A 22,284-nucleotide genomic window follows, 5' to 3' on the forward strand; every position below is an offset into this window, starting at 1 on the left:
CCAGGGGTTCGGGGACTGGGGCTAACGCTAGAGGGGAGCCCAGCGTGAAGCCCATGCATTGTCACGCTGCTCGCCGAGACCTGGCTGGGGATAGACAGCTGCTCCCCTGGCCAGGCTGAGCAGGGAGCCCCGGGGCTGCGGGTTACGAAGGGCACAGGGCTGTTTCCGCTCTCACGCGTCTACCCCTGTCCAGCACAGGGAGCTGCTGCAGAAGGCTGGGGAGAGGTCGCGGAAGCGGGGGCTAGTATCTGTAAGGAGCTGTGTATTTCTCAGGCCACGAAGAGCGACGAGAAGGGGGCTGGAGCAGGCCAAGGGAAAGCAACAGGCTCAGTGGGGGTGGGGGGAAAGAGTCCTGGGGGGTGGGTTCATCTACATGACAGGGCAGGCTGAGGGGCAGTAGGGGTTCTGGGAGCAGGGGAGCTGGGCCCCACAGTCCCACCTCTGAGGAGGGGGCACAGCAACCGGAGAGCGGAGCATCCCGAGCACCTGGGTGAGTGGGCAGAGGGGCCTGTGCTGGCCCTGAATGTGCAGCCCCAGGCCCACGCAGGTGGGAAAGGCTGCACCCCCAGCACCCTGGGGACGAGACCCAGGGCCTGCAGAGCTGGCTGACTAGGTACAGTGCCAGGAAGGGGACGCAGCCCAGGGGTGGGCACTGACCCCCCGGCTCAGAGCAACGGACACCAGGCTGGGAACAAAGGTCACAGAAAAGCTTTATACAATCAGGACATGGGCCCCTGCGCCCCGGCCCACATGTGGCGCCTGGCCCCACGCCATGGAGTGTGTGGGGCAGGACAGTTTGTTCCAGCCCCGGGGTGAGACTGTGCCCCATGGCAGAGAAGGCCCCAAGTAACACACCAGCAGGCAGGAGGGGGTGCCTGGGGCAAGGTGGCTCAGAGAGAAGATGGGGGGCAGCCCTCCTGCACCATGAGCTGGGAGGGCCGGTAGCCCTGCAGGAGCCGACTCGAGCGCACGGCAGAGCACCCCGCAGGTACAGCAGCACGGGGCGACTGGGGGGGCACCACGGCCAAGGGGAAGGACCCTGCACCCCCTCCTGGGGCTCCCTGTACCCCCCATTGTCACAGCAGCGGAGCCCAGCCAGCCCCTGGCGCCCACTCACTGGAGTGCGCACACATCCTTGCCCTCGCCCTCCCCGGCCTCTGCCCCGGCCAGCGCTGGCTCCAGCTGGCCCAGGGGCTCCGCGGCACCAAGCAGCTTCTCCCTCAGCTCCATGAGCAGGTCGCGGCTCTCGCTGGGCGGCAGGTTACTCAGGTAGTACTGGGGCGCCAGCTCTACCAGCCTGCGGGGAGAGAGCAGATCAGCGCCGGCCTGGCCTGGCCCTTGCCCCAGGGCCCGGGCAGCACCACGGGGCATGAGGCTGGAGAGGCCCAGAGAAGGTGCCAGGCCCTGCCCCAGGCGGGGTGTTACCCTGCCCACACCGCCAGGGCCTGCCCTGCAGCCGGCCACGGATGAGGCTGCGGGCTCCTCCCGCCCCCGCCCGCCCCCGCCCAGGCTGCCTTCCCCCCCCACAGGGGCACTCCCCTCCCCTCTCCCCCACAGCACCCCCCCGCCCACCCTTACATCTGGGGCTGGATCTCAGACACCACGCTGAGGCAGTTGTCCTGCGAGATGGTGAACTCGTGGTACAGGACCCAGGGGGGTGGGCGGGGCAGGGGCCTCCGCACCAGGTAGCAGCAGTGCGGGGGCAGGTGGGCCACATGCTTGTGTGTCAGCATCAGGTAGTTCCCGGAGCCGTCGATGTCCCGGGCCACCTGCAGGGAACAGAGGGGTCAGCGGGGCCCGACAAAGCGGAGCCTACGGCAGCCGGGGCAGTGCCCCCACCCCCTTCCCTCCCCCACGTAGGGCTCCCCACCCCCTGCAGAGGCCCGGGGCAGCCTGGGCCACACATGCAGGGCCCCCCCTTCCCCGCAGGGACCCTGGCAGCCACCTCCCCCACGGGGCCCCTTGCTCTGGGGGCCCCCCCACCTTGAGGAAGTAGCCAGAGATGAGCGCCCTCTTGAGGTTGAGCACGTTGTCATCCGTGCCGAAGGCTGGGGGAGAGACGGGCAGCTCGATTCGCTGCAACACCTCCAGCAGCTCGGCCCGCACGACGCCCGCCAGCCGCAGCCCCGAGCTGCTCACCCCGTGCTGACGGCACCAGCCCTCATCCAGCTCATCTGTGGGAAAGGGGCGTGAGCTGGGGGCCTGCCCCTTCCCTCCGCCAGGCTCTTGCCCTGCCCTCTCCCAGCGGCCACGCCACCTCCATCGCCCACGCCTGTCACACCCAGCCCCGCAGCGACGCCCGGCACCACTCGCGGCTTGGGACCAGGGAGACAGGCCTATCGAGTGCCCTGGGACCGCGACCTGCCCCCAGTGCACCTTGTCGCCCTGCCCGGGCAGGGCCCATGCCCATCTGTGCAGCCCCAGCACAGCAGGACCTGGGCATGGGATATGGCCAGCCGTGCAAGTGGTGGGCGATGCCAGGACGCGGCGGCAGCAGCAGACACTGGGGAGACCCCCTCTGCATGCAGAGCGGCACTCACGCTGCTGGAAGGCATTGAAGACATTGATGAGGGTGAAGTGGTCCCCGTCGGGGTGCAGCAGGGCTTGCCGGCGCACGGCCGCAGCCTCCTCGGAGCGCGCCACTGGGGTCACGAAGCAGGGTGAGGCTGGGGAGAAGCAGGCGGGAAAGGGTTACCCGAGTGCCCGGCAGGGCTCTCCCTGCGGCTGCCCCCACAGTCCCCAGCATGGCTCTGGATGGCCCAGGAGGCTGTGTGGCCTGCAGCCCGTGGCTCCCCGCAGTGCTGAGGGGAGCTGGTTGGGGACTAGGCCTTTTGGAGAGAGAACCTCTCTCAGCCACAGAAAGGAAGGAGACAGACAGACAGCACGGCCAGGCCTGACTCGGAGCGCAAACCCCAGCTGGGGGCCTGGGGCTGCTCCCTCTCATGGGGCACACCGCCGCCGGCTGGAGCCGCAGGGGGGCTCGGCGCCCGTACGTGGCCCCCTACCCGTGAGCATGGCGGCCATGGTGAGCATCTCGTGGACGCAGTCGAACTCGCAGGAGGCAATGAGCGCCTTGGCCAGCTGGGGGTCCAGGGGGAACTCCGACATGATGATCCCCACCTCCGAGAGGTTCCCATCGTCATCCAGCGCGGCCAGGTAATCCAGGTCCTCCAGGGCCTGCATCAGCGACTCAGGGGCTGGTTGGGGGCAGGAAGTCAGCTGGGAGGCAGGGGAGGTGCCGATGCCGCAGCCCCAATGCCAAAGCCACCCTGGGGCCCCCCCCAACATGCCAAACACGCTTCCCGCAGGGCTCACCCCTCCGCAGCACCAGCAGCTATCCACCCCCACGCCAGGCCTGCCAGCTCCGTCCCCCTCCCCTCCAGGATGAGACCATTCTTCTGGGACGGAGGGGTGGCGGAGGGGTGGGGTTCCCCCAGCAGCTCTGGCCCTCCTGCGTGCACGCCATCTCTCCTGGTGCCAGATCCTCCCAGCCCCAGCCCGCCAACTGCCCCTGCCCACGGCGGAGCTGGGGGTCCCTAGGCCAAGTCTCCTGTTGCAGTTTCCAGCCCCTCCAAGCTCAGTCGCTGTCCGTGCTGGGGCAGCAGCTCCTCCTGGCACGGGGCCAGCTGGGAACCCCGTTAACAGCCCATTTACCCTTCTCCTCAATTGTTAATGGGTCACATAGAGCAGCCCCAGGTTTTCCCCTGCATCTCCCACCCCTTCAGTTCCAGCCCCAGTCCTGCAGACACCCTTCACTCCCGACCCACAGCCCCTGGGCTGTACCTGGCCGGTCAAGGAAGTCGCACTGGCCCATGTCAGCGATGTCGAGTCTCTTGAGCAGCAGCACCAGACGGCTCAGGTTGGCCTCGCTCACGTGGGGGGCGGGGGCGGCCGGGAGGAACTGCTCATAGAAGGCTTCGGAGTAGAGGCGCACGCAGATGCCTGCCAGACGATAGGGGAGCTGCCATGAGGTGGGGTGCAGGGGGCGAGCTGGACTGAATGCGGGGTTGGCATTGGGGAAGAGGCACGGGGCTGGGGGGAGCGCAGCAAACTGGAGCCAAAGCTGCATGGATTTGACAGTTCCCAGAGCGTCCATAACACATGCTGCCTTGGGCCCGGGCGCTCACCTGGGGGGACAGCCTGCGGGCCCGGGCGCTCACCTGGGGGGACAGCCTGCGGGCTCGGGCCCGGGCCCGGGCACTCACCTGGGGGGACAGCCTGCGGGCTCGGGCCCGGGCGCTCACCTGGGGGGACAGCCTGCGGGCTCGGGCGCTCACCTGGGGGGCTGCCTGCGGCCCGCTGCCTCCGTGACTCCGCCTGGCTCTTGCTGATGGGCCGCAGCACCTGGGACTCTGCGCGGATCCGGGGATTGTAAACCTGCAGGGACAAGGGCTGTGAGGGGCAGGCCGGCCTGATACTCCCTGGCCAGCAGTGGGCTCTGCTCACCACCCGGCGCTGGGCTTGTGTCCCCCATTCGCCAACCGGAGGCAGAAATCAGCCCCCGCCCCAGCGAGTCCTCCTGGCTGCTTGGCAGGGTTTGCTCCGCAGAGCTGCCGTGCCACATCTCAGCAGCAGAGGTCCACGTCAGCCCAGCCACCCCGGGGAGATTTCCGGGACTGCAGCCAGCCCCCCGGCTGGGCAGGGCAGGAGCAGGCAGGACTCGGGCCCTTCCCCTCTCGGGGGCCCTGCCTCTGGCCCTAGGGTTACCAGCTCTGACGGAAGCTATTCCGGGAGAGTTTCCCCCCCAACATGACATCATTTTCTTAAAACAGCCTATTCAGATCTCCTGGATTGGTTTCAGTGGTCACCGGGAGGTAGAGGCTGATTCCGGGAGAGCCCAGGCCAAACCTGGAGGGTTGGCAACCCTATCCGACCCAGCCCCAGGGTGGGGACTGGCTGGCTCAGAGGACTGGGATGTGGGGCCTTTCCTCTCTAGGGAGCACCAGCTCCAACCTGGCCCCGGGGCAGGGGACTGGGATGTGGGGCCTTTCCTCTCTAGGTGCAAAGGCCGCAGTTCAGAGGAGACATCTGGACAGATGTCTGTGTAGTGCTGGGGAGGAGCTAGTGGCCGTGGTACATATATGTGTCAGTAACATTGGGAAGGATAAGAGAGAGGTCCTGGAGGCCAAATTTAGGCTGCTAGGTAAGAGACTGAAATCCAGGACCTCCGTGGTAGCATTCTCTGAGATGGCTCTTGTTCCACACGCAGGGCCAGGCAGACAGGCAGAGCTGCATGGATTAGATAATGGGGTTCAGGTTCATTAGAAACTGGGGAACCTTTGGGAAAGGAGGGGCTGATACAGGAGGGATGGGCTCCACCTAAACCAAACTGGCCCTAGACTTCTGGCACGTCACATTAAAAAGGTCGTAGGGAATTTTTTTAAACTAACAGCTGGGGAAAGGCAACAGGTGCAGAGGACATGGCTCGGACAGAGGCATCTCGTAGGGGTGAATTCATTAGAGGGGGAACTTTAGATCCTAGAACATAGGATAGGAAAGAAATTGGTAAAATACAGGCCTGAGCTCGCGAGGACCAGTCAAATGGAAGAGTCCCATTTAGCAACACACATGAGGGAATGCAGCTGAATACTGACAAACTGTCCCGGGGCTTCGACTGAAATGCCAGAGACGTGAAAGCTGAGCTGGTGAAGCTGAGGGCCCGGCCTTACACGAGAACGCTGCTGTAACATGCAGCGCGGACGGCTGGAAAATGGGGATAATCAGTGGGGCAGGTAATACCGGAGTACCAGTGAGACGTGGGGGAGTGGCACTCTACGTGACAGAAAGCAGAGAGTCAAACAGAGTAAAAGTCTTAAATGGATCAAACTGTCCCACAGAATCTCTGTGACTAGAAATTCCTGGCTTGAATAATAAGAATGTAGCCGTAGGGATGTACGACCAGGTGACTGTGAAATGCTCGGGGTGATGAGAGAGGTTACCCAAAAGGTAGAAAACACAACGAAGGTGGGTTTCAACTCTCCCCATGTTAACTGGATACGTGTTACCTCAGGACGCAGAGATAAAGTTTTTAGACACAAATGACTGTTTCTTGGAGCAGCTGGTCCTGGAACCCTCAAGTGGAGAGAAAATTCCTGATTTAGCCCTAAGCAGTGCACAGGGTCTGGTCCAAGAAGTGAATACAGCTGGACTGCTCACTAATAGTGACCATAACAAAATCAATTTAGCAACCGTGTAGGGGGAAAATACCAAAGAAACTCACCACAGTGACATTTAATTTCAAAAAGGGGAACAGCACAAACATGAGGAAGTTAGTTAAATGGAAATAAAAAGCAACAGTCACAAGAGTGAAATGCCCACAAGCTGCATGGAAACTCTTTTAAACTCTGTAATAGAGGCTCAAATTAAAATGTATAAACAACAACGAACAGTAAGAGGATCCAAAAAAAGCCACAGAGTAAGAGGTGGCTCGAGGCAAACGGGCATCCTTTCACAACTGGAGGTTAAAGCCCACTGAGGAAAACAAAAAAGGAGCATGAACTCTGGCAAGTCAAGCGTACGGCTCCGGCTCCGGCTCCACTGGAGCATTTTCAGCCGCTCGTGGCGGTAAGCTCTCTAACGTAGCCGCTCTAAGCAGAAAGGAGGGAGCTCTCCTGTCAGGGTAACTACTCCAGCCCCGCGAGCAGCGGTAGCTACATGGGCAGGAGAAGCTCACCCGCTGACATAAGCACCGGTGTGGACAGCACTAGGTAGACGTAACTTAAGTCACTCAGGGGTGCCTTATTCACACCCTGAGCAACAAAAGTTATACTGCGGTAAGCGCTAGTGTAGACAGCCTAAAAGTATCATTAGGCAGCCAAAAAATAATAATAATAATAATGTGAAAAGCAACTAGCAAGAGACACAAAAACTAACAGCAAAGATTTTTTTAAGAATGTCAGAAGCAGGAAGCTGCCAAACAACCAGTGGGGCACGGGACGATGGAGGTGCTAAAGGAGCACTCAGGGATGATAAGGCCATTGTGAAGAAACTACATAAAATCTTTCCTTCAGCCTTCATGGCTGAGGACGTGAGGGAGGTTCCCAAACCTGAGCCATTCTTTTTAGATGACAAATCTGAGGAACTGTCCCAGACTGGAGGTGTCATTCGAGGAGGTTCTGGAACAAATAGATGAATTAAACAGTAATAAGTCACCAGGGCCAGATGGTATCACTCAAGAGTTCGGATTTCACCACTCAAAGATGAAATTGCAGAACTGTAGATTGTAAGCTAGTGCTTAAATCAGCTTCTGTACCAGATGACTGGAGGATAGCTAATGTGACACGAATTTTTGAAAAAGGCAGCAGAAGTGATCCTGGCAATTATAGGACGGTAAGCCTAAATTCAGTACTGGGCAAACTGGTTGAAATTATAGTAAAGAACAGAATTATCAGACACATAGATGAACACAGTATGTTGTGGAAGAGTCAACATGGTTTTTGTAAGGGGAAATCATACCTCACCAACCTACTAGAATTCTTTGAGGGGTCAACAAGCATGTGCACGAAAGAGATCCAGTGGATATAGTGTACTTGAACTTTCAGAAAGCCTTTGACAAGGTGTGACGAAGTGGGGATTTTCCCTTGTTATGTTCTATGGGAGTCTTACTGTTTTACATGAATGCTGTGTGTGCCTCAGTTTCTCTGTGTATTGCACCAGTGTCTAGGTGATGGGAATAAGGGTATGTGACTTTTGTGGGGGCTGCTCCAGCTGCCTGCATGGATGCTATGGCCGCCCTTTCATAACCTGAGACCCAGAAGGGGGATGCGACCAAGTGCCTCTTGGCCCAGGATGCAAGACAAAGACAGGAGGAGGAGCAACAGACAGGGCAGGGGCCAGGCAGCTGGAAGGGGGTCAGTCTCAGCTGGCTTGGGGCACAGGGGGAGGACAAGAGCCCTGGCTCTGGGATCCCCGCCCCACAAGATGGACTTGGCTGAAAGTTACTGATTTCTGTGCTAACAAGTTCTTCCCTACATTGTGTTCCTGTCGCCAAATAAACCTGTTTTCCCGGCTGGCTGAGAGTCACGTCTGACTGCGGAGTTGGGGGGCAGGACCCTCAGGCTTCCCCAAGACCCCGCCTGGGTGGACTCGCTGTGGGAAGTGCACGGTGTGGACGGAGATTAAATAAAATGCTGAATGCTCCCAGGTCAGACCCAGGAAGGGCAAAGCTGTGTAAGCGTCTGCTCAGAGAGAGGAGGCTCCCACAGAGTCCTGGGTGGCTTCGTATGGAGTAGTTCCAGAGCATCACCCCAGTGACTCCGTGACACAAGGTCCCTCACCAAAGGCTCTTAAACAAAGTAAGCTGTCACGGGATAAGAGGGAAAGTCCTCTCATGGATTGGTAACCAGTTAAAAGACAAGAAACAAACGCTAGGAATAAATGGTGTTCAGCATATTCACAAATGATCTGGAAAAAGGGGTAAACAGTGAAGTGGCAAAATTTTCAGATGATACAAAACTACTCAAGATAGTTAAGTCCAAAGCAGACTGTGAAGAGCTACAAAAGGATCTCACTAAACTGGGTGACTGGGCAACAAAATGGCAGGTGAAATTCAATGTTGATAAATGCAAAGTAAGGCACACTGGAAAACATAATCCTAACTATACATACAAAATGATGGGGGCTAAATTTGGTGTTGCCACTCAAGAAAGATCTTGGGAGTCACTGTGGATAGTTCCATGAAACATGCACTCGATGTGCAGCGGCCATCAGAAAAGCTAACAGAGCGTTGGAAATCATTATATAAGACAAGAGAAAATGTCAGTGCCTCTATATAAATCATAGTATGTCCAGACCTTGAATACTGCATGCAGTTCTCATTACCCCATCTCTAAAAAGATCTTTAGGAATAGGAAGAAGTTCAGAGAAGGGCAACAAAAATGCTGAGGGGGATGGAACAGCTTCTGTAAGAGGAGAGTAAAAAGACTGGAACTGTTCAGACTTGGAAAAGAAGCGACGAAGCGGGGCTATGATGGAGGGCTATACAGTCGTGACGGGTAGGGAGAAAGTGACTAGGAGTGGTATTTACTCCTTCGCAGAACAGAAGCACTATGGGTCACTCAATTAAATTAATGGCAACAGGTTTAAAACAAACAAAAGGAAGTATTTCTTCACACAGTGCACAGTCAACCTGTGGAAATCCTTGGCAGGGGATGTTGAAGGCCAAAACTGTAACTGTGTTCTAAAAGAATGAGAGAAGTTCATGAAGCACAGGTCCATCAATGGCTATTAGACAAGATGGTCAGCGACACAACCCCAGGCTCTGGGAACGGGCGATGGGATGGATCACTTGATGATTCCCTGTTCTGTTCATTCCCTTTGGGGCACCTGACACTGGCCACTGTCGGAAGACAGGACACTGGGCTGGATGGACCTTTGGTCTGACCAGTCTGGCCGTTGTTGTGAGTCTGTCGACAACTGCTGCGCAGGCTGCTCTCCTATGCAACAGGCAGGGGTCCGGCCCTGCCCATCCCACCATTAATACAAGCTCCCAGCCCTATACTACACAGATTTCACAGAGGGAGACCAGCGTTTCTCAAAATGGGGGTCCTGACCCAAAAGGGAGTTGCAGGGGGGTCACAAGGTTATTTTGGGGTGGGGGGGTCATGGTACTGCCACCCTCACTTCTGCAATGCTGCCTTCGGAGCTGGGCGGCCGGAGCAGCTGGGCGGCTGCTTATTGAGGCAGCAGAGCAGAAGTGAGGGTAGCAAGTACCACCCCCAACACACAATAACCTTGCGGACCCCCCCCATACACACACACACCCCTCCTTTATGGGTCAGGACCCCTACAATTACAACACCATGATTTCAATAGCTGAAATCTTGAAATCTAACTTTTAAAAAATCCTATGGCCATGAAATTGACAAAAATGGACCCTGAATTTGGTAGGGCCCTACTTATTTTCATGTGGAAATTGGCAGGAGGGGCAGTCCTGCCCAAGAAGTTGTGCAGAGCTGGCTCTGAGCAGGGCCACGCCTGCCCTGGAAAAGGGGCTGGGCTGGGCCAGGCAGAGCCATGCACCCTGCTCCGTACTCACACTGCGCAGCTCCAGACCCGTGTCGATGACGTAGCGCACAGTCCCCAGGGAGAAGGACGAATCTGCAAGCCAGTGGGTGATGATCACGCGCCGGCCCTGGGGCCCGCTGCCCTGCTCCAGCACCTCATAGACCTTCTGGGCTGCCCGCCCCACCCCTGGGTGCAAGGGCAGGGCCAGCAGCGGGCCCAGCCCAGGGTTCAGGGCCACAGCCTCGGTGCGGATGGCCTCGCAGCACTCGCTGATCTCCTGCAGGGTGGGGAGCAGGCGTCGTTAGTGACAGGACACCCCCTTTGCTGCAAGGCATGTCCCCAGGACAACACCCCAAAGCGAGTCCCAACACCCCCTTCCCTTCTCCCGCAAGCACCCCGCCAGGGAGGGGTCCCAGCAGCCCCCCAGTCTCCACCTGCTCACTGGCCAGGAAGAGCAGCACATCGCCGGGTTCCTGGCGCCGGTGAATGTCCAATACCGCCTGGCACGCGGCAGAGACGTGGCCCCGAGCCGGTGGATCCCTGTACACCAGCTGGCCGGGAGGGCTGGGTCCTGGCACCCGCACCACGGGAGGGTCCCCGCAGAAGGCCCGCAGCCGCTCCTCCAGGGCTGGCACCGTCGTCACCACCACCTTGAGCTCGGGTCGCTGGCGAAGCACGTCCTTCAGCAGCCCGAGCAACACGTCTGTGGGCACCGTGCGCTCCTGCACCTCGTCCAGCACAATGACCCCGTACTGGCGCAGCAGGGGGTCCGACATCATCTCCCGCAGCAGCATCTCATCCGAGCAGAACCTGCCAGCACCAAGCACCCGGGTCAGAGGCAGCCCAAGGAAGGGGGAGCCCGGCTGGGACAGTGAGGGGCTGCAGGTTGGGATTGAGGGGCACCGGCAGAGCTGGGGGAGCCCAGGGCTGGGCTAGCAGGGGCTGCAGGTTGGGACTGAGGGGCACCGGCAAAGCTGGGGGGGACTTGGAGGGGATTTGGGAGGCTCCCCTTCCCCACTCTCAGCTCTCTCAGGAAAGAACCGTGTCCTCATCCCTTGAGCGGAGAGGTGCCAGGCCCAACCCAAGAGAGCGCTGGGCAGAGGCACCTGCCCTAACCCCTTCACTGCCAAAGCCCCCACCTGACGCCCACAGCCTGACTCTTGCACCGCGGCCTCCTCCTCGCCCCTCCAACCCTGGAGCCCTTCCTTAAACAGGGTCCTGGCTGGGCCCTGCCCTGCCCGGGCCCCACCCTGCCCGAGAGGGGTGGAAACCTGGACACACAGGGCCGGGCACAGGCCCGCCTCTGGTCTGTCTCGTCCCAGCATGGAGCACCAGGCTCCTGCTGTGGGGAACGTGGGACAGAGCTGGCCTCCACCTCTCCCCAGGAAGGAGGCTGGTGGAGTGGCCTAGCTGCCTGCTGCTGGGCCCTGCACTCCAGCTCCGCCCTCGTATGCCGTTGCTCCAGGCTGAGCACCCTGACGAGCCAGCGGGGGCTGTGACAAAGCGGGACTGTTCTTAATGTTTCCTCTGAATAGTGTGGGGGTGCCTCAGTTTCCCCTATACAGTTCTTGAGTGTCTGGGTGGTGGGGTAAGGGGGTATGATCGTTGCAGAGCCCTAGAGGGCAGGTGAGTGCAGGAGTCTGGACACAGAGAATGGCTGACACCCTGTTTCCTGGCCACTGATGGCCTGGGCCCTTCCCCCCTGCAAGGTGAGAGCTAAAGGGTTGGAGAACAAAGGAATCCGGTGCCTTCCTGGCCTGATAAAGGGACAAAGCCCAGAGGAGGAGGGGCTGGAGGGAGTTTCAGTTTGGGGCTGGCTGGGACATGGAGTGAAGTGCAGACGTGGTTGTCTGGCTCACTGCCCCCCAAAATGCACCCAGCTGAGGGGTCCTGTTCTCTGCACCTACAAGCTCTGTGTTAGACCATGTTCCTGACGTTTAATAAACCTCTGTTTTACTGGCTGGCGAGAGTCACGTCTGACTGCGGAGTTGGGGGGGCAGGACCCTCTGGCTTTCCCAGGAGCCCCGCCTGAGCGGACTCGCTGTGGGAAGCGCACGGAGGGGCAGAGGAGGCTGAATGCTCTGAGGTCAGACCCAGGAAGGTGGAAGCTGTGTGAGCTTTGTGTCCTGCAGACAGTCTGCTCACAGAAAGGAGACTTCCCCGGGGGTCCTGACTGGCTTCGTAGGGAGCAGTTCCAGAGCATCGCCCAGGGACTCCGTGACAACTGGTGGCAGAGGTGGGATTGACGGGGACCAGGCGTGCTGAAGATTCAGAGAGAGACGGTTTCAGGGGGCGGTTAACCCCTGGGAGTGTGTGACCAGAGAGAAGGACTTTTGCAGTAACAGGGTCCCCCAGGGGATTGCAGCGAGCAGTCCCAGGGGCGGAGGAGTCTGCAGCTTGACCCTGGCAAAGAGGGGGTGACTTCGAGAAGGGCTGGCACACTAGGGGTTCTCCCTGGAAACCATGGGGAGCTGAGAGCACGCAGGCCTATGAGTCCACAACATCTTGGAAACAGTTTGAGTGATGGTCTGTCACCGTCTCCTTAAGAAGGACATTGTAACCCTGTGCAGAAAGAGAGGGTTGCACATTGGAAAGTTCACCAAAGCACAGTTCATCGTGCAGCTGGAGGAGGATGACCGCTCTAAGGAACAGATTCCTGACCCAAATGGGGCTATAGCAGGATCTGGGAGCAGCTGGAATGGGAGCCAGACATCCCCAAGACTCCTGTCCCCAACCAGACGGGGGTCTTCACGATCAGGTTCCCCATCCGGGGATTGGAGACGGACGGGATTGGAGCTGAGTCCAAGAGAGCAAGAGGACTGTGAGAGACAGCGAGAGCCCGAGAAAGAGCTGCAGAAGCAGCAGCAGCATGAACTGGCGGTGGGGGAGCGGAGAGGCCTAGGGGACCCCCCAGGGGTGAGTGGGGATAGACCCCGGGGGGCCAGTTCCGCAGGGAACCTCGAGACTAAATTGCTGCCCCTGGTTAAGGGGGGCGGGTGGGATGTGGATGCCACCTCACTGCCTTTGAGCAGGCTGGCGATTTGAACCAGGGAGACCCTGCGGAAAAGCCCCGGTGTCTAGCTCCCTTGCTGGGTCCCAAGGCCACAGACTCCGTCAGCCAGATGGGTGGGGAGGTGGACAGGCTCCCACTCCTGACCCCAACCTATATGTCTGTGTGGAGTCTCCTGGGGCCAGGCCCCTCGGACCCCCAGTGGGAGCGGGAGGTGATGGTCAATGGGGAGACATTCCTGGGCTGGCGAGATCCTGGGACAGAGAGAACTGTTGTCAGGCCCTGGGTGGTGCAGCCTCAGATGCCAAGGGGCTGTGTGAACTGGGTGAGAGTCCCAGGGACAAAGCCCCTCGCCCTGCCTATGGCCCAGATCCCTGTGCAGACCCAGGAGGGGTGGGGCTGGCTGGTTGTTGGGGTTCTCCGGGAAACCGGCTTCGAGACCCTGTTGTGGGGTGACTGTCTCTCTTTGGGACAGGATCCAGGCCCTGCTCTGGTAACTGCCAAGGGTTTGAATTTGAATCCAGGGAACCAATCAGCGGAGAGGGAAATGGCCAGTGAAAATGCAGATGACCTGGCTGGCAGTGGGGAGAGCTGCTAGGCTCAAGCTACCTGCCTGCAACCAGACCTCTGGGGCTCCCCACCCCCTTGCACACCGGAGAGGGGGCTCAGGCTGGCTCTGATGCAGTGAGGAAAGCAGCAAACTCGCTGCCTACCCCCACTGAGACAGCAAGGGCAGCGCTGAGCACAGTGGGAGCTGAGACCCCAGCTGAGGTGGGGAGACACAGGCAGGGCATCTGTTGGGAGCGGCAAGGTGCTTGGTAAGGAAAGTCTGGATGAGCCTAGGCAGCCTTGTGACCTGATGGCTTTGTCTAGTCAGCAGTGTGGGAAGGCGAGGAGAGTGGAAGATGAGAGTCCCTGGACCTTACCTGTTAGCTGGGTGGAGAAGTGTGACAGGGAAGGAAATGTGCCTGTGTCTGTCAGGAGTATTGACTTGCCTATGGAGGGAGCTACCCTGATCTCCAAGCATTTGTCTGTGACAAGCCTTGTGTGCTGGGACCAGGGGAATGAGATCCCAAGCTGTGTGTCTGGGAAAGGAGAAAGTGTGTCCGGCTCTTCTTTGTCTGTGGAGCAGACAGAAGGGGCCTTTCAGCCTGTGATGGTTGAGGGTCGTGCAGTTGTCTCAGAGTTGGTTCTGGATTCAGCTAAAGCCCAGGAAGGGAAGGGTCCTAAGTTTGTGTCTGCTCTGGAGAATGGCGCCGTAACTAGGTCGCATCCAGTTAGTGTCTATGTAAAATCCCAGAGACCAGACAATTCTGGTGCTTGTATTTTGCCTGTTGCTAGTGTGTTGTTGGGAAAGGGTGGAGCAACTCTGTCTAATCAGGGTGAGATCCTAGCCAGGGCACAAGGAGAGCATGAAGGTGATGTGATTGTGTTACCTACTGAGGGTGTGGAAACCTGTCGCAAGAAGGAAAAGAGTGCTGAACTTGTGTGTGGCAAAGGGAAGGAGACTGCTTCTGACCTTTTGTCTAGGAAGTCTGTGAGTTTGCCTGAAAGGGGATTGTGTAGGAATCTGCCGGATGGGCCAGAGGTGATTCTGGATGTAAGGGAGACCCAGAAAGAGTCTGTTGTTGCTCAGAAAAGTGTTCCTCTAGAGCAAGCCCTAGGTAAAGAGGGTAAGAGCAGAATTTCTGTGAGGGGTGAATTGTTGCATAGAAAAGCCCTAGGGAAAGGAATCCTCATGGAGTCTTTGCAAGCAGTTTACTGCAACTAAAGGGTGTGAAAGTGATTTAATCAAGAAAGTTTCAGTTCCTAACAGCCAGAAATTTTCTGTTGTGAATGGATCCACTGACTTTCCTGTTGAAAGATCCAGTGTGGATAGCTCTGAGATGGTCTCAGATGGAGTGAAAGCTGTTAAGAAAGTTAAACAGTCCTCTAACCAAGTGGCTGTATTTGGCCAGCTTGTTGGGGAGAAGACCCAATCCCAGTTTGACCCCCTGGGGTTTTTGGGTGGCCAAAGGGCATGGGCCGCATAAACCTTCCCACATGCGGCCTGCCAGTGCTATCGACCACCCCTTACCTAAGGGAGGGCGTGAAACTGGAAGGGCATGATGTAACTCCTACCAAGGAATGGAAGAGATGCTGGAGCATCCATGGGAACGTTGGTGGCTTTGAACTTCCCCAGGTCACCAGCTAAAGTAACTCCGCTCAGTTCGATCTCGAAGGGGGGAGAGATGTGACGAAGTGGGACTGTTCTTAACGTTTCCTCTGAATAGTGTGGACGTGCCTCAGTTTCCCCTATACAGTTCTTGAGTGTCTGGGTGGTGGGGTAAGGGTGTATGATCATTGCAGAGCCCTAGAGGGCAGGTGTGTGCAGGGGTCTGGACACAAAGAATGGCCGACACCCTGTTTCCTGGCAACTGGCAGCCTGGGCCCCTCCCCCCTGCAAGGTGAGAGCTAAAGGGTTGGAGAACAAAGGAATCCAGTGACCTCCTGGCCCGGGAAAGGAACAAAGCCCAGAGGAGGAGGGGCTGGACGGAGTTTCAGTTTGGGGCTGGCTGGGGACATGGAGTGAAGTGCAGACGTGGTTGTCTGGCTCACTGCCCCCCAAAATGGACCCAGCTGAGGGGTCCCATTCTCTGCACCTGCAAGCTCTGTGTTAGACCATGTTCCTGTCGTCTAATAAACCTTCTGTTTTACTGGCTGGCTGAGAGTCATGTCTGACTGCGGAGTTGGGGGGCAGGACCCTCTGGCTTCCCCAGAAGCCCCACCTGAGTGGACTCGCTGTGGGAAGCGCACGGAGGGGCAGAGGATGCTGAATGCTCCGAGGTCAGACCCAGGAAGGTGGAAGCCGGGTGAGCTGTGTGTCCTGAAGACAGGCTGCTCACAGGAAGGCAACTGCCCCAGATTCCTGACTGGCTTCATGGGGAGCAGTTCCAGAGCATCGCCCAGGGACTCCGTGACAGGGGCGGATCAGGGTACCAGGCGGCCGGCAGGCGAGAGGGAGACTGGATTGGGGAGGGAGGGGCAGCCCCAGTCCCACGACCAGGTCCCAGTGCCCTATGGGCGCAGCGCCCAGCCTCACCTGAGCAGGGTCTCTGGAGTGCAGCAGTCCTCATGGGGGACGCAGTAGCCAACCTCGTGGCCCAGGTTCAGATCCATCTCGTCAGCCACACACAGCGAGAGGCTGAGGGCGGCGAGGCCGTGGGGCTGGCTACAGGCCACCAGGCCATGCGTGAACTGCTGGGAGAGGGCGTACTCCGCACACCACTGAGGGATCTGCAAGGAGGAGAGCGGGCAAGGGGCCCCAGGCAGCCACTGTTGTGAGCACAGGTCACCCCAAGGGAGCCAGAACCCCCCCCAACACTGGGTACAGTGGCTCCCTCCCACCCGAAGACTCGCACATTCACTCTGCAGCTCAGCCAGGTGGGTGGGGCCAAGCTGCGTTCCCTGTGGACACAATGGCCTCGCCCCCCAGCCTAGAGCCACGCGCGTGGCTGCGGGTGCCCACACGGCTCGCCAGGGGTGGAACCAATCTGTCCCACTGGCAGGGGGTCAGGAGATCCCAGCAGAGCTGCCTCACCCAGACACTGAGGCAGGCACAGATGCTCCTGGGCACAGAGGTTGGCAGCAGGCACCCAGCTATGCCATCCATGGGGAGTTGAGCCAAGCCCCATGGCTCCCTTCCTGACAGCTCAGCCAGGGGCTAGTCCCCTCCACCCTGCCACACCCAAACACGTGTGGGCCGCACAGCCAAGGGGCAAAGTCTTCAGAGATTCAGGGCAGCTGATTGCGAACCTGGAGAGGCCCCTGCTCCCTGCAGCATCCCATGGACCCCCAGGGGCAGCCTGGGCAAAGCACAGGGGCAGAAATCTAGTGTACAGATGGAGAGGGCAGCCCACCGGTTCTGGCACAAGGCTGCCACCTGGATTCAATTCCCAGAGAGACCTTGAGTGAGAGTCTCCGCAGTGCAGCAGGGCTGCCCTGCCCCATGGGGTGCTTCACTGGCTGCGCAGAGCTGAGATCGCAGTCGTGGGGCCAGATACCAATCACAGAGATAAGGGAAGCACCCAGCCCCCTCCAAACGCCTCTCACGCCCCCCTTCGGCCCGATTCGCTTGCAGGCACAGCTCCCAGGCAGAGCCACCCCTTGCCCATCCTCCACACCAGCCAGGCTCCAGCTTCATGCTGGGAAGCCTGGACATCCCCTGGGTGCGCACCAGGAGAGGTCGCCGGCAATTAACAGTGTCCTGGGAGATTCCATGGGAACGCAAACATCTCCTGCCTCCGTCTCCAGGCCCATGGCCTGGCTGGGGCCTACAGAGCTCCACAGACACACACTGCTTGAAAACCAACCCTCCCCCAGGTCAAAGTCCTGACTGTAGCGGCTATAGCTTCCCTGCTGGGGCGGAAGAGACACACACAAGGGGCAGAGGGCCAAGGAACCCAGCTGCCTGCAGGCCCTGCAGCTTGGAGGTTTGGCACCAAGATGGCTGATTGTCAGGTACTGGCAGCCTGGGACTCCACAGACAAGCGAGCCCCGTCAGTCTGTCTGCCCTGCTGCATGTGAGAGCTGCCTGGGGCAGGGGCTGTGTGTGTTTAATGCCAGGACAGCAGCCAGAGAACTGGGTCCCGACGGGGGCGCTCGGTGCGCCAGCATCACAGACCAACAAGTCCGGGTGTCTGGGGCCCTCAATACCACTCTTCCAGGCTCACCCACCCCCCTCAGAAGTCCCTGGCAACCCTGCAGCTCCCAGCACAGACCCAGCTGACTCCCGGCCAGCGCCGTGCATGACTGAAAGCCAAATCCCAGGGCATCCAACAGGGAGAGCCCAGCCTCCCATCACCCTGACCTCCTCACGTGCTGCCCCAAGGGGGCTTTGCAAACAGACAGGAGCCGCAGTCAGGAGTACAATGGACCCTGCCTCAGAGGTTAAATGAGGAGTCACTGGCCCCCCTCCCGTGGCACTTGTAGTCACGGCACCCTAGACTATGGGACGCAGCCAGGGCCGGCTCCAGGCACCAGCGAACCAAGCAGGTGCCTGGGGCAGCCAATGTAAAGGGGCGGCAGGAGGTCGGGCTCTGGGGCGGCAATCCGCCCGCGGCGGCAATCCAGCAGCCGCTCCATCAGAGTGTGTTTCGCGCTCGGGGGCCATTCGGCGGCGGGGACGCGACTCTTCTTGGGTCGCCGGCAGCAGTACGGTGGCCGCTCCATCACTCTGCCTCCGTGTTCGGCGGCGAGGTTTTTTGGTTTGCTTTTTTTTTGCCGCTTGGGGCGGCAAAAACGCTGGAGCCAGCCCTGGACGCAGCCACGGCCAGCAGCAGCTGCCAAGCCATTTAGCTCTGTAATCCTGCCCCCAGGAGAGCCTCCGGACACCAGGGCAGCGCACTCCAAGGAGCCCAGGCCGTGTCTCACCGGCAAGCCAGCAGCACAGGCCCCCTAGCACTGCCCTGACTGCGAGGCGGCAGCCCCCCACCCTCTCCCTGCAGCACCGGCTGCTCCCCGAGCCAGCCCAAGCCCACCACACGCAAGGGGATTATTGCGTAGGTGCTTTTCCCAGCAAGGGCACTCCTGCCCTGGCCTTGCCCTCCCCATGCCCCCCTCGCACCTGGGTGCTCTTGCCGGTCCCGGGCCCCCCGGACACCAAGACGATGCCGCTGCTGCTCTCCAGGTGCTCCATGAAGCTGTACTTGGCGGCCCAAACAGGCAGGTCTCGCCGCCGCTGCAGCAGCTCATAGTAGCGGGAGGAGAAAGGCAGCCCGTCGTATGGGTTCACCTCCAGGTCCCCCTCGCAGTCCAGGGCCAAGCCTTCGCCCTCCTCCTCCTCCTCCTCCTCCAGCGGGGAGTCAAGGCCATTCGGCCGCAGCGGGGAGGTGAAGCCATCGCTAGTCTCCATGGCGGCGTTACTGTGGGGCAGATGGAGCCAGGGACCTGCAAGAGAAAAGGGCAGGAGTCAGAGCAGCCACTGGGCCCTAGGGGAGAAACTGGTTAGCAGGGTGGGGAGACACCCCATCCCCACTGCCCCAGCTCCACTCCCACCGGCTGGGGGGCAGTCAGAAATCCTGAGGCCAGCAGGGCCCATCGGGGCCATCTAGTCTGGCCTCCTATGTAACACGGCCAGGGGCTGCCCCACAGTAACACCTGGAGTGGATCTGCTAGCAAAGCAGCCAGTCTGGACTGAAAACTGTCAGGGATGGAGAATCCACCTCGGCCCTTGGGTATGGTTCCTGTGGTTAATTCCTGTCACCATTAACAACGTACCCCTAATTGCCAGTCTGAATTCGTCCTATTTCAACTTCTAGCCACTGCCCTGTGTTTGACCCATCTCTGCTGGACTGAGCAGCCCATCACGAAATACCTGTTCCCCACGCAGGTACCTACAGACCGGGATCAAGTCACCTGTGAGCCTTCTCTGTGTTATGCTGAACAGCTCAAGCTCCCTGAGTCTCTCACTACAAGGCAGGTTTTCTATTCCCAGCTCTTCTCGGACCCTCTCCAGTTTATCAACAGCCTGAACTGTGGGCACCAGACCTGGGCACAGGAGTCCAGCAGCGGCCGCCCCAGTCCAGACAGAGGGAAAGTCGCCTCTCCGCGGCTCACATGAGTCCTTTGGTCAAAGCTCAGGTGGCTCGCGGGGTGCGTCACGGCTTCCCCGGCCAGCCCCCCGCAGCCTGGCGGGGCCTGCTCGCTGCGCCGATGCCCGCCCGGCTTCCCAGGAGATCCAGGGGAGGCTGAATCGCCCCGGGGAACCACCTGCTGCAGCTCGTCTGTGGCCAGCCCCCCAGCAGGCTCTGGGGCAGGGGCCTGGGACTCCCGCCGGGCCCCAGGGAGCAGGGCTCGTGTCCTGGAGACCGGCCGGGAGCGCCAGGTGGTGGGAGAGCCACAAACAGCCCCGCTCCCCGGGGCGTGCGCGGCGCTGGAGGGCGGCCAAGGCAGCAGGCACCGCCCCGGGCCGCGGCACCAACCCCCGGGGCAGGACACGCCGCACCCCAGGGCAGGGCCCGGGGTATCCGGCACCGCGCCCGGACCCGGACCCCGACCCCGACCCCGACCCAGCCGGGGGGCGGGACCCGGCCGGCGGCCAAGCGCAGGGCGGGGCTGCAGGAGACGCCCCCCCTCAGCCCCCCGCGGAACCCAGGCGTCCGGGGAACCGGTCCGACGGGATGCGGCACCCCCGGCCTCACCCGCCGTGAGCGCCACCCCGCCGTGCCGTGCCCCGGGGGCGGAGCCCCGGCCCCCCAGCGGCCCCCGGCCCCGCCGCGTACCCCGGGCGCTGCCGCCCCCGCTCACCTGTAGCCGGCTCCAGGCCCCGCCCCGGAGGCTGTCACGCGGCGCCAGGCACGAGTCACGTGCTACGCCGTGGCAGCCAATCAGATGGGGCCCGAGTGGCTTCGGCCCCGCCCCCTGTGCCGTCTTCCCCCATGGCCCCGCCCCGGGCCCTGCTGTCCCCCGAGCCCCGCCCCGCAGCGCCAGGCCCCGCCCCCGCAGCGCCTGTCGCCCCGGCCACGGCTCTGCGCGGCGCGGCGCTGGGGGCGGGGCCAGGTGCCCGCGGGGCGGGGCCTCCCGAGGGGGCGGGGCACGGACACACCGCAGCCGGGAGTTCCGCCGGCCGGACTAGCTCCCAGCACGCCAGCCTCCCTCTGTCCGCGGCAGTGATCAGCCTGTCGGTCCCCCCCAGCCCTGCCCTGTGACCCCCCAGCCAGCCCCACCCTGCCCCGCGACCCCCCGAGCCAGCCCTGCCCTGTAACTCCCCCAGCCAGTCCCACCCTGCCCTGTGACCCCCCCAGCCAGCCCGCCCCGCAACCCCCCGAGCCAGCCCTGCCCTGTGACCCCCCCAGCCAGCCCTGTAACTCCCCCAGCCAGTCCCACCCTGCCCTGTGACCCCCCCAGCCCGCCCTGCCCAGTGCCCCCCAGCCAGCCAGCCCTGTAACTCCCCCAGCCAGTCCCACCCTGCCCTGCAACCCCCCGAGCCAGCCCTGCCCAGTGCCCCCCCAGCCAGCCCGCCCTGCCCAGTGCCCCCCAGCCAGCCAGCCCTGCAACTCCCCCAGCCAGTCCCACCCTGCCCTGTGACCCCCCCAGCCAGCCCTGCCCAGTGCCCCCCGAGCCAGCCCGCCCTGCCCAGTGCCCCCCAGCCAGCCAGCCCTGTAACTCCCCCAGCCAGTCCCACCCTGCCCTGCAACCCCCCGAGCCAGCCCTGCCCTGTAACTCCCCCAGCCAGTCCCACCCTGCCCTGCAACCCCCCGAGCCAGCCCTGCCCTGTAACTCCCCCAGCCAGTCCCACCCTGCCCTGTGACCCCCCCAGCCAGCCCGCCCCGCAACCCCCCGAGCCAGCCCGCCCTGCCCAGTGCCCCCCAGCCAGCCCTGCAACTCCCCCAGCCAGTCCCACCCTGCCCTGTGACCCCCCCAGCCAGCCCGCCCCGCAACCCCCCGAGCCAGCCCTGCCCTGTGACCCCCCCAGCCAGTCCCACCCTGCCCCGCAACCCCCCGAGCCAGCCCTGCCCTGTAACTCCCCCAGCCAGTCCCACCCTGCCCTGTGACCCCCCCAGCCAGCCCGCCCCGCAACCCCCCGAGCCAGCCCTGCCCTGTGACCCCCCCAGCCAGTCCCACCCTGCCCCGCAACCCCCTGAGCCAGCCCTGCCCTGTAACTCCCCCAGCCAGTCCCACCCTGCCCTGTGACCCCCCCAGCCAGCCCTGCCCAGTGCCCCCCCAGCCAGCCCGCCCTGCCCAGTGCCCCCCAGCCAACCAGCCCTGTAACTCCCCCAGCCAGTCCCACCCTGCCCTGCAACCCCCCGAGACAGCCCTGTAACCCCCCGAGACAGCCCTGCCCTGTGACCCCCCCAGCCAGTCCCACCCTGCCCCGCAACCCCCCGAGCCAGCCCTGTAACTCCCCCAGCCAGTCCCACCCTGCCCTGTAACCCCCCCAGGCAGCCCGCCCTGCCCAGTGCCCCCCCAGCCAGCCCTGCCCTGTGACCCCCAGCCAGCCAGCCCTGCCCTGTGACCCCCCCAGCCCTGTAACCCCCCCAGCCCACCAGCCCTGCCCTGTGACCCCCCCAGCCAGCCCTGCCCAGTGCCCCCCCAGCCAGCCAGCCCTGTAACCCCCCCAGCCAGCCCGCCCTGCCCAGTGCCCCCCCAGTCAGCCAGCCCTGTAACCCCCCCAGCCAGCCCGCCCTGCCCAGTGCCCCCCCAGTCAGCCAGCCCTGTAACCCCCCCAGCCAGCCCGCCCTGCCCAGTGCCCCCCCAGCCAGCCCTGCCCTGTGACCCCCAGCCAGCTA

The 22,284-nt window shown here is 61.5% G+C and overlaps 1 protein-coding gene across 5 annotated transcripts; it reads right to left on the reverse strand.

Annotated features, from left to right (window-relative positions):
- Window positions 1–692: 692 nt before the first annotated feature.
- On the reverse strand, window positions 693–20,391 carry DQX1 (DEAQ-box RNA dependent ATPase 1). 5 transcript variants are annotated; one of them, XM_073343143.1, is made up of 12 exons: window positions 20,303–20,391; window positions 18,621–18,943; window positions 16,098–16,291; window positions 10,440–10,815; window positions 10,037–10,282; window positions 4,278–4,377; window positions 3,784–3,942; window positions 3,006–3,197; window positions 2,541–2,666; window positions 1,984–2,174; window positions 1,579–1,769; window positions 693–1,297 (listed from the first exon to the last, which is right to left on the reverse strand). In XM_073343143.1, exons 2-12 carry the CDS (start codon window positions 18,906–18,908, stop codon window positions 1,114–1,116), a joined length of 2,247 nt encoding a protein of 748 aa, XP_073199244.1. In that variant the 5' UTR covers window positions 18,909–18,943; window positions 20,303–20,391; the 3' UTR covers window positions 693–1,113. The 5 variants fall into 5 exon arrangements, with proteins under 5 accessions (XP_073199244.1, XP_073199245.1, XP_073199246.1 ...); XM_073343144.1 differs by lacking the exon at window positions 20,303–20,391 and adding an exon at window positions 20,278–20,291; XM_073343145.1 differs by lacking the exon at window positions 20,303–20,391 and adding an exon at window positions 20,197–20,269.
- Window positions 20,392–22,284: the final 1,893 nt, after the last annotated feature.

The sequence above is a fragment of the Lepidochelys kempii genome, chromosome 4, assembly GCF_965140285.1.
Source record: "Lepidochelys kempii isolate rLepKem1 chromosome 4, rLepKem1.hap1, whole genome shotgun sequence".
Classification (NCBI taxonomy): domain Eukaryota; kingdom Metazoa; phylum Chordata; order Testudines; family Cheloniidae; genus Lepidochelys; species Lepidochelys kempii.

Coding starts and splice junctions, on each gene's coding strand:
- DQX1 (XM_073343143.1), bottom strand. CDS start 18,908: ATGGAGACTAGCGATGGCTTCACCTCCCCGCTGCGGCCGAATGGCCTT. Junction 16,292..18,620: donor GGACCGGCAAGAGCACCCAG/GTGCGAGGGGGG, acceptor TCCTCCTTGCAG/ATCCCTCAGTGGTGTGCGGA. Junction 2,667..3,005: donor CATGGCCGCCATGCTCACGG/GTAGGGGGCCAC, acceptor GCTTCTCCCCAG/CCTCACCCTGCTTCGTGACC.